At 34.5% G+C, this 11,846-nt stretch overlaps 2 protein-coding genes across 2 annotated transcripts; both read right to left on the bottom strand.

The window, feature by feature from the left end:
- Positions 1–7,483: 7,483 nt before the first annotated feature.
- On the bottom strand, positions 7,484–8,608 carry LOC131629936 (uncharacterized). Its single transcript, XM_058900742.1, has one exon. It carries the CDS (start codon positions 8,606–8,608, stop codon positions 7,484–7,486), a length of 1,125 nt encoding a protein of 374 aa, XP_058756725.1.
- A 1,757-nt stretch (positions 8,609–10,365) lies between these two features.
- LOC131629938 (uncharacterized) lies at positions 10,366–11,073 on the bottom strand. The gene has a single exon (XM_058900743.1). It carries the CDS (start codon positions 11,071–11,073, stop codon positions 10,366–10,368), a length of 708 nt encoding a protein of 235 aa, XP_058756726.1.
- Between the last annotated feature and the right edge of the window lie 773 nt (positions 11,074–11,846).

Consider the following 11,846-nt stretch of genomic DNA (forward strand, 5'->3'; position numbering starts at 1 on the left):
TGAAGGTAGGGATTGTAGCAAGGCTCTGGCTCTGTCCCTTAGGGAGAATGGAAAAAGATGTAGTCTAATGGCTTTGGGGTTAACTCCATTGTTCTTTAAAGTATCATGTATTGCATAAACACTGGTAAATGCAAGTTAGGATCCTTTGTAGGGTTACAAGAGAATTGGTTTTGTTGCACCATTTGCATTAGAGAGGGTTTCAATTCGAAATTATTTGTTTCGATGGTAGAAGGAGAAATGCTCGCGTGAGGCTCTTCTTGTGATGGGATAGTGTAGTTCTTGAGAGGACAATTTTTGTTTGCATCCATATCTAGGATATTATATTCTAAGTGAAGTTGTCTAATTCGGAATTTTAGATGAATAAAATGCTCGATTTTGTTTATGGGTTGTGCTAACTCGTTCCCTGAGGTACGAGTATCTGGCATACAACCTATGATAGAGAAGCAATAAGTTTCCTCAGTCTCTACGGTGCAACAACGAAGTTACGATATTGACTAAATTAGTCCCCGACAATGGCACAAAGAACTTAATGTGAGCGTTCCACAAATGCATGAAATCTCATGTAGTTTTAAAATATATCGAACTCACACGGACTAATAATCAATCTACCATATTCTACTGATGCTATGTAAGTCTAAGGCTAAAGTCTTTTGATTAGAGGGAACTAAAACTAAATACTAAAACTAGATTGGTTTTTAGAGAATATCAAATAAGGGAGATCAGAATGTGATTCCCAGTGTTCCTCTGGGAGTCAATAAAATCTTGGCGTTTGTTTTATTTAAAAATACTTTTCGGAAGAAAATATTAGTTTAAAAACACTACCCACTCTCGCACAACCCGTGTTATGTTTTAATACCGTAAATGTTTTGTTTTTGCTCACCCATTTAAGTTTGGGAACAATTTTTGAAAACAAATAGATCATAATTAATCACTAAAGCGCTCTCGCTGTTTTTAGAAATTAAATCCAATTTTTAATATTTAGTACAGGGCTCACACCGTCGTGCTATTGACCGGTACCTTAGTGTTGTCGCTCTCGCACAAAACTTTTTAATCTTAAAGCTAAAAATTAGAAGAAAAAAAATAGTTTAATATAAAAATCACACCAATTCCATTTATTGAGTCCTGTCGGAACGACGATCCTCACATATCAGACTCTATAAATTTATCCAGGCATAACATGCCTAAAACTCATGTTATTGTTATTATTATTATGCATACAAAAGAGAAACATGATAATAATTATATAATAATTCAATTCAGCAACACAAGCATACAAAGTTAGATTCAACCATATATGTTACTAACTAGTAATAATAGCATATAAAACTTACGGAAATTAAAGTGGTGCAAGGAATGGAAAGTAGGTAAATTTGAATAAGAAAACTTCATAATGAAAATGGAGGCAGAATTAATTTCAATTGATCCAGGTGCTCTAGAAAATTCAGAATGCGTGAATACAAATGGTGTACTAATCACTCAATGTGAATATTTAATACTTTTTACGGTAAAATATATGCATAAATGAAAACTAGAAGACTTTAATCCTAAAAACCTAAAAACATAAACTATATATATAGTGATAATGCTCTCCAACTACCTGCCCATTCGTTGCAAGGTTTATTGAGGAAGATTTGGAAGAAGCGGGAGAAGAAATAGCGGGAAGTTGCTGGATTCTTGGGCATGCGCTGCATGGCAAATGCGACGCCCTTGAAATTAGGAGGACTTGGTTAAGCAACCCATGGCAGACGCAACCAAGACATGGCGAATGCCATGGGCCCAGAAACGTCCTTTTTGGGCTTTCCTTTGTGCTACATGCCTTTTTCTCCTCTTTTGCTCATTTTTACATCACTTTCTCTTGTGTCAATCCAAACTTGTCATAAACCTACAACATATGAATAACAACATAACACTACAAATGAAACACAAAATAGATAAAATATGCATGTGAATCGAGTCAAAAAATGATATAAGTTTCATGGTTATCAACATCCCGCGTTACGTTCAGGGAACCTTACAAACATGGTTTGCATCTCTAACCCTCTCCCATCGAGAAACTTGTTTCCTACACATATGTTGTTTGGGATGGATGTCCCGACAACTTGTCGATCTACTTCGGGTTATTGTATTTTTCTTGGCGACAACTTAATTTCATACTGAGGCTGAGTACCGGGGCATTGCTAATTCGGTTTCAAAATCATGTTGGCTCTACAACCTTCTCTTGAAGCTTCATTTTACTATTTCTCGGGCTACTCTTGTGTACTGTGACAATGTTAGTGTTATATACCTATCCGGAAGTTCTATCCAGCATCAACACACAAAACACATTGAGATGGGCATTCACTTTGTTTGGGAGAAGGTTGCTCGTGGTCAAGCTCGTGTTCTTCATGTTCCTTTCCGACAACAGATTGTCGATATCTTCACCAAAGGGTTCCCTAAAGTTCTCTTTGATAATTTTCGGAACAATCTAAGCGTCCGTCAACCTCCCGCTTCGACTGAAGGGGTGTGATAGAATATATATTTATATTTGTATATAAGTCTCACATGGATTATAACATCTAATGAGCTGTAAATCTCTCTTTATATAAAACAGTCTTCGTTGTGCTATTCTGACATGATTGATCTCAATATCTTACATTTTAAATATCTGGGTGTTTATTAACCAACTTTTTATATTTCATTAATCAACTTTATTTTACAATTAAAAGTCAATGTTCATACACTATGAAGAGACACTGTTCACATCACTGTTTATATATATATATATAAATATATATATATATATTATTTATATATCATTTACACTGTCAGTGCACTACCTTTAAACACTATATATATATGTATATATATATATATATATATATATATATATATATATATATATATATATATATATATGAGGAGGGTTATATTTACTCCAAGAATAAGTTATTATAACTTACTCCAAATCTAGACCATTGATTTTTTTCAATCTAGTGGTTAAAAATAATATGTAATTAAATGTGGAGAGAGAAAACTATTATTTATTATTTTTAACCATTAGATTGAGAAGAATCAATGGTCTAGATTTGGAGTAAGTTATAATAATTTACTCCTGGATATATATATATATATATATATATATATATATATATATATATATATATATATATATATATAGGGGATGACTCAAGTGAGAACACTTGGTTATTATGAGAAATGAGAACAATGAATCAAGACCATTAAATTTTGATTTTGTTGATTTTAATGGACTAGATTGGTTTCTCTTTCTATGATCCTTAATATTTATTTTAAATCAATATAGAAAGAGAAACCAATTCAGTCCATTAAAATCAACAAAACCAAAATTTAATGGTCGTGATTCATTGTTTTCATTTCTCATAATAACCAAGTGTTCTCACTTGAATCGTCCCCTATATATATATATATATGGCATATCATATGAGAATGACATATTTATATGAGAATGTGAGAATGAATCCGAACCATTGGATTTTAAAATAAATGGTGGAGATGATGAGTGAATCTTTTTTTTCTCTCTCCTACTTCATTTATTTCAAGATATAGGAGAGAGAAAAAAAGATTCACTCATAATCTCAACCATTTATTTTAAAATCCAATGGTTCAGATTCATTCTCACATTCTCATATAAATATGTCATTCTCATATGATATGCCCTATATATATATATATATATATATATATATATATATATATATATATATATATATATATATATATATATATATATATATATATATCATTTATTAAATTCATCAATAAAGAGAAATTAATAGACACATTAATGTGTTAACATTCTCTCTTGATAAATTTAATGATTGATATTTATTACTTTCTAATAGATTACGATATAAATAAGGGAAATAATGTTTAGTGTAAATATTGAATGTATAATATAAGTATAAGAAATTAAGAATATGATTCCAAGAAAAAAAAATACAAATAAATCAATGTACCTATCGGAATTAAACTATGATTATTAATTATCTTGGAAGTGCCATCAAATTAAACGAAATGATTTAATGAGAAGTTAAATAGCTGGCTGTACATGTATGGTACACGTTGAATAGATTGGACCTACGTTGAATAGTTCTGACAAAATATTGTCATATGGTGGTTAAAAGAAAAAACAAAGCAAGACAAAACGATGTATTCAGGTAAAGATCTTTTTAATTAGTGAGATAAGACAAAATGAGTGTTCTTCTTGTAGATTCCAATTCAAAATGAAATGAACCTCTTTCTCACAGCAAAATAGATTAATTGCAGAACAAGGAGTCACATGTGGGGAAAATTCCTTGGGGTAGGAGAGTTTATTTGTTATTTTAATGGCAACGTAGACTAGAAAATAGTATAAGAGGTAGAATCTTTTATTAGGCTTTAGGTGGAACTTAGGAAGACTAAAAGCAATTGGGAATCAAAGATCCCCCAAGGTTCTAATCCAAATACTACCATTAAGAAAATTATTTGATATTATTTTGGTAGACCTCAAGTACGCGTTATTACGATTATAATATATTGTCCGTTTGCGATGTGAGTTTATAGCTTTGTCCATTAAAAAATACGTCTTGGTAGGTTGAAATGTATACTTGTTGTATGTAAATTATCTTTAATTAACTTTAATTTTTAAATAGTGTGGAACTATTTTGGTCATCCCAAAACAGTTGCTCTTCAGTTGAGGCTTAGGGACACGGTGCAAAATTCGAATACTTATAGACGACATCAACGTTCCGATCAGCTTCAAGTCTGCACCACTACATTTACGATGTGAGAATTGGATCGAACTCTATTATGTCGAAGTGTAGTTTCTGATTCGACAGAGAATATGCATGAGGTCGAAACTTGTTCGCATGCTGTTGTCGAAGACTTACATATTGTAATCGAAGTGTGTTCTAGTATTATCTATCATCTCCCTTAAACTTACAATGCCACTAGAGTTTCAAAAACAAAAGCATACTAAATAATAAACTTTATAAATTTAAAACTCGAACATTCCCCTTCAAGCAAAAATTTTCTACACTTTAAGTTTGCTATAAATTAACTTTGAAAAATAAGAGATCAAACTAAATCAACCAATATCATAACTAAAGAAGGGAGCAATCAAAGAGAAGAATTGTCGTAGAGAGGAGTAGAAAACAAATATAGGAGTCAATAGGAAGAAGAGAAGCCTCCAAATGGTGAGTATCATCAAACATAAGAATCAAATCAAATAATATCAAATCGAACCAATACAAAACAAACCAAATCAAACTAAACCTGCTAAAGAGTCCATCATTGGATGAGATATAATCTGAAGATATGTTTATAAATGTGAGACAATCCTCGCATTACAATTGATTTTGTAAGGTTGAGTTATGCTCAAACTTAAATTCTAAGATGGTATAAAAATCTATCTAAGATCCATTTGGCCACCTTCTATCAAGTTGTTTAAGATATCGTGTCTCTCACCATTTACATCAAGTTGTTTAACATATCAAGCCCAATAGTTATAGGCGTGAGAAAGCATGTTAAATAGTCACACATTTGATGAATATGGAATAAATATAGCTTTATAAGTGGGGGAAATCCTTACTTTAAAAGCCGGTTTTTTAAGGTTGAATTAGATCTAACCTCAAATTCTAAGAGAAACAATCAAATCAACTTCAATCCAATCCAGACCAAACCAAACAGAATGAAATCAAATCAAACAAAACTAATCCAAACTAATAAAACCAAACCAAACAAAAGCAAATTAAATAAAACAAAACCAAATCAAATCAATTCAAAATGAACCAAATGATACCATATCATATCAAATTAAACAAACCAAACAAATTTGAATGAAATCAAATCAAATTAAACTAAGTCAAACATAACCAAATCAATTGAAACCAATATAGAAAGGAACCAAACAAAATCAAATCGGACGAAATCAAACAAATAAGAAATTCAAATTACAACGTAGAGAGAGGAAGACGAATAGTATACATGACCAATATTATAACTGACAGTGAAAGAATCAATCAAAACTATATATGAGTAAATATCGATCTTCAAACACTTAAAATGAGACATAATATGTCTAGAACAATTTACTCATTCAATGAAAGAATTTTTCATTCAATAAAAAAATCAGAATAAACATATTCCCAAAATTTTAATAACTCAACAGCAAATGGGATAAGTAATTCTTGATGAGTCAAAAGAAACACAAAACATCATATTATCAATAAAAATATAATAAAATAAAAATAAAATTTCAATAATATAAAGTAAAAATAATAATTTAAAAAAATATAATAAAATATTAATAGACTAAACTATTATTAACACAATTATATCTAAATGTTTATGAGGAGTGCTAGCAACACTCTCCCTAACACTCACTTTCTTATTGGTTAAAACATGTGTGGGTCCCTCACTTTGGAAATGGATCTCACATAAAGTGGTAGGACCCACACATGTTTCAACCAATAAGAAAGTGAGTATTAGAGAGAGTGTTGAAAAGAGAGTGTTGATAGCATTTCTCAAACGTTTATACAAATCTAGAAACGTTTATTACACATCTAACACTTCTCTATATTACCATGTGAAACCTAAAGTGAGTCAAAACATGCACTTAAACTTTCTCAAGACATACACCTACTACAAGAAGGAAAAAGGTGATGATTTCAAGGAGTTCATGGCATATTAATTCCCCAAGAGACACGAGAACATCAAATTAAGAGCCTCTGAAAATGAGCACTTGATTTAATGCATAGAAATGTGAAGCATATGCACAAGTTGATTAAACAATAATACTACAAAAGGTGTTGTATTGTACTACGTGCTTCTATGAACATAAGGCGTAGCCTCCAACTTCATGCAAGTGGTTTCTTTTTGAGAAAGGTGTGCCTCTCATGACAAAAACATAGTCGGTTTCGTTTCTCATCTTATTTTAAATCTTAGTAGTACTACTTTGACACACAAGATGAATGATTACTGTTTTAATACATAATTTATTACATTTAATAAGTAGTTAATAATCATATACGGCTGGTTTTGACCTCTTGACCATTATATATAGGAATATCATATTTCTCTTATAAAGAAAAAAAATTAAGTGAAATAAAAGATGAAAATAGGGACATCTCACTAAGTAGGTAATCTTGCATGCATCCACACCTAAAGTGCTTAACTCTAACAAAATATATTTTAAAAACGAATCGAGAGACTTGGCCACAATTCAATGTATCAATAATATAAACATAAATATTTGGGGATAAAAATGTTGGGGAATTTGGGGGAAGGCGGGAGCACCAACGGGATCAATGCCTCAGGATTACAAGAGGGAAAGACGTCAAATCTCTACTCGAAACATCAAGGTGATAGGTTTTTTTTTTTGAGTAATCAAGAATCAATAAAAGGAAGAACAAAGGGTTCTCCAATCCTGTTTACACAAAAGCGGACAAGTCCTCCCAAACAAAGAGAAAATACCAACCAATTCTAGCTACGATAGGAACAAAAGAGGATCCTTTACAAATTCGTAAAAACTATAATTGGAATTAGAATTTTCTCCCAAAAAGGACCACTTCCAAGCGAGCAACTTTACATTCCACACCGTATTATCAACATTCCAACCGTCATTCCGGAAACACATACCATTCCGAGTTAACCAAATCGACCACGTGGTTGCCATCCAAATAAGGCCCCACTTGCTTTCCCTAACTTTGTTAACTTTACAAAAACTATACCAATCCAAAAAATTAGCTAAACAATCCTCCTCCTTACCAACCGGTTTACCGACCCAAATCACAATATCGTTCCAAATTAAATCCACCACTTTACAATTAAAGAAGGAGTGATTTCTACTTTCTAATTCCGCCTCACAAAAAGAGCAACATAAAGAGTTTAAAGGAATAGGAATACCTCTAATCTTCAAAAGATCTTTAGTCGGTAATCGATTAACAAAAAGTCTCCACCCAAAAATCTTTATTTTAAAAGGAACCGCCAACTTCCAAATTTTGGCCACCAACTCTTCATTTTTATTACACGGACCAAACGGAGTACGAAAGGAAGCATAAAAAATGTAACAAGAAGTTACCGAAAACTCACCTCCTTTAGTCCCTAACCAACCAACTTTGTCTCCCTTATCCGAACCAAAAGCCATCAACGGAAGAGAGGAACGAAGGGAGTTCAAAGAAAGACGAATGTCGGTAGTCAAAAAGCTAGATTTAATACCAAAATCACCCCAACCCCATACTCCATTGTGCCACCCTCCCATCGCTCCCACCGAAACCTTCTTGAAACAAGACAATAAATAAAGGTCCGGATACTCATGACTTAGAATATTGCCTTCCGTCCATCTACCTTCCCAAAAAGGAATAGAAAAACCGTTGCCAATCTCGAATTTGCAATGATTCGCCATTGGATCTCTATTAGTCGCCATGCCAATGTTGATTAAGTCCTTCCACCACAAAGATTTGGATAAAGATGAATGCGCCTTAGAATCCCCACAAAATACCGTCGTCGAAATGTCTCCATAACGGGCTCTTAGCACGTCGTACCACACATTATTATCACCTTTAAGAATTCTCCATCTCCATTTATTAAGAAGCGCAAGATTAAAGTCCATCACGTTCTTAATACCCAAACCTCCCAATTCTTTAGGAAGGCAAACCTTCTTCCAACTAACCCAATGAATCTTTTTTTTTCCTCCACACCACCCCACAAAAAGTTACCTTGAAGTTGCGAAAACTCCTTGGCCACTTTCTTCGGCATCTTGTAAAAAGACATGGTGAAAATAGATAAAGAACAAAGAATAGATTTTAAGAGAGTCAACCTACCTCCAATGTCCAAGAAGCGATTTTTCCATCCCGATAAACGTTTCCTCATTTTAGCAAGGAGAGGATCCCAAGAGGAAGACTTCCTAGGATTAGCACCAATATTAATGCCAAGAAATTTGAAAGAATTGTCTTCCCTCCTACATGAGAGAACATGCGCCGCCGCTTCCAAAAAATAAGGATTAGTATTAATTCCAATCAATTTGCTCTTGTGGTAATTTATACCAAGACCCGACACCTCTTCAAAAGCCTTCAAAACCGCCTTAATAGCCCACACGTGTTTCCAATTTCCTTCCCCAACCAACAAAGTGTCGTCCGCAAATTGAAGAATATCCACCACACATCTTCCATTTACCTTGAAACCACTATATTCCCCTAGTTCCATAGACTTCCTAACCAACCCCGACAAAGCTTCCGTAACTAACACAAAAAGAAAAGGTGAAAGAGGATCACCTTGCCTCAAGCCTTTCTCTACCACAAATTCATCGGTTGGACTACCATTAACCAACACAGACATATTACTATGAAAGATCAAAAGGTCCATCCATCTAACCCACTTCGATTCAAAACCCATCTCAATTAACATAGATCTTAAAAAATTCCAATTTACCTTGTCATAGGCCTTTTCAAAATCCACCTTAATGAGAAGACAATTCCTCTTTTCTTTTTTAGCATAATCAACCACCTCATTTGCCACTAGCACGCCGTCAAGAAGTTGCCGGCCCAGAACAAACGCGGTTTGACAAGGAGAGACAATGGAGTTCAACACCCTTTTTAATCTTCCGGCCAAGAGCTTCGCAATGGCTTTGTACATACAACCTACTAAACAAATAGGTCTATAGTCATTCAAGGAAACCGGATTAGGAGACTTCGGGATTAACACCAAGAAAGAGGAAATGACCGCTTTCGATAAAGCCTCGCCGGAGTGAAAACAATTAAAAAACCGCACAAAATCTTCTTTGACAATATTCCAACACTTTTTGATGAACAAAAAGGAGAATCCATCCGGGCCCGGACTCTTCGAATCACCGCAATTCCAAATCGCTTCTTTAATTTCCTCCTCAAGAAAAGGTTTCTCGAGTTCCTTCACGTCTTCGCTATTAATTTTGTTGAAATTGATGCCTCCCAAAAACGACCTTAACCGCTCCCCTTCCGCAAATTTATTGGAAAAATGACTACGAATCTCCTCCTTTACCTCACACACCGAATCCAACAACAATCCCGAAGAAGATAAAGGGCCAATGTGATTAAGTCTTCTTCTCTCCTTCATAGCCTTGTGGAAAAAAGAACTATTACGATCCCCCTCTTTCAACCACCTCAATTTGGTTTTTTGAGCTAACATATTTTCTTTTATCCTCAAATTCAACCAAAACCTACTAGAAGCCTTCTTCCTATCTAAAACAACATCGGAATAAGAATCAAAAGAATCTTGTTCCAACCTTTCATCCCCTAAATTAATCTCTCTCATATCCTCCTCCATCATCAAATCTATCTTCCCGAAAACATTCTTGTTCCACCACCTCAAACAATCTTTCAAGTGTCGGAGTTTTTATTTCAAAATGAAGTCCCCTCTTCCTTCAACTTTAATCTCATTCCAAGATTTTTCCACAAAAGGAATAAAAGAATCAAAAGAGAACCATTCATTATTGAACCTAAAAGGCTTCGGCCCCCAATCACGGTTGTCCATCACGAGCCAAACGGGGCAATGATCCGATAAATCTCTATCTTCAATTTTTTGGCCAATAACCTTCCATCTATCAACAATCACTTCCGAAAGAAGAAATCTATCAATGCGACTCATGGACCTACCATCTCCACTATACCACGAGAACTTCTTACCTTTGCAAGGAATGTCTATCAAATCACTCTTCTCCACAAACTCGGCGAAAAGCCTCATACCACTATTGTTATCATATAACGTTCTCCCTTTCCTCTCGCCACGATGTTTGACGGCGTTGAAATCCCCTCCTATAATCCATTCGCCATCCGTGAAAGTCTCTTTCAACTCTAACAACTTACTCCACAACTCCTTCTTCTTAGATAAAATACACGACGAATAAACGTTCACAATGTAGTAAATAAAACTCTTCCATATCACTTTTATTCCGAGATATCCTTCCCCCTTGAAACTGTGAATAACCTCCAATGCCTCGTTTTTCCAAAGCGTTATTAGCCCCCCTGATAAGCCGAGGGAGTTAGAGAAAGAGAAACCAATATTCGTGTTGCTCCAAAAACTAAGAGCACAAAACTCATGCATGTTAGCAATCTTCGTTTCTTGAATCAAGAAAACATCCGCCCCACCTTTTTTAATTAGAGAACTAATTCTTCTTCTTTTAAGAGCATTTGCTCCCCCCTTATATTAAACGTGCCAATAATCATAAAAACCGGCTTGTTTTCTCCTCCCCTCCAACCGTTGTCGGGACAACTTTAGAATTAGCTTCCTCCCTACCTATAACACCCAAAGCAATAATTGACTCCTTCAATTTACCTCCCCTTTCATCTTCCACTAACTCCCGTTGCTTTTTGTTGTTCCTTGAAATAACTGAATTTTCAGCATGATCCCAATAACACATTTCAGTTTTACCACTACTTACTGCCAGTAAATCAGAACAAGAACATTGTTGCAGAGTCCCTTTCCTTTTAATCTTCCTGAATTTATTTGTAGCTGCCAAAAATTTGACAGAACCCAGCTCAGAAATTCTCTTCAATTTGATCGTTTTAGATTTCAAAACTGAATTAACCTCCCTGTTACCACAATTGTCCAATAAGAAAGAATTTCCAACATGGCCTGTGCTGCTCACTGCTAACCGCTTGTGAGTTGACACCTTGTCCTGACCAGCACCCACGAGACTTCCTCCACCAGCCACTGAACAAACCCGTCCCTGAAAAAAACCAGCATCCGACATCGCTGCTGATTGAGCAATCTCCCGTTCCAACGGAACAGTGCCAGACAGAGCATTACCATCAGACACCAAAGATAAATCCTTCGATTTCGCAGCAATCAGAGCCCTATCATATCTTCCCAGTTCG

Source organism: Vicia villosa, unplaced genomic scaffold (genome assembly GCF_029867415.1).
Source record: "Vicia villosa cultivar HV-30 ecotype Madison, WI unplaced genomic scaffold, Vvil1.0 ctg.000622F_1_1, whole genome shotgun sequence".
Taxonomy (NCBI): Eukaryota; Viridiplantae; Streptophyta; class Magnoliopsida; order Fabales; family Fabaceae; genus Vicia; species Vicia villosa.

Excerpts from the sequence above, each read along its gene's own strand:
- LOC131629938 (XM_058900743.1), bottom strand. The coding sequence starts at position 11,073 with ATGCATGAGTTTTGTGCTCTTAGTTTTTGGAGCAACACGAATATTGGT.
- LOC131629936 (XM_058900742.1), bottom strand. The coding sequence starts at position 8,608 with ATGGACTTTAATCTTGCGCTTCTTAATAAATGGAGATGGAGAATTCTT.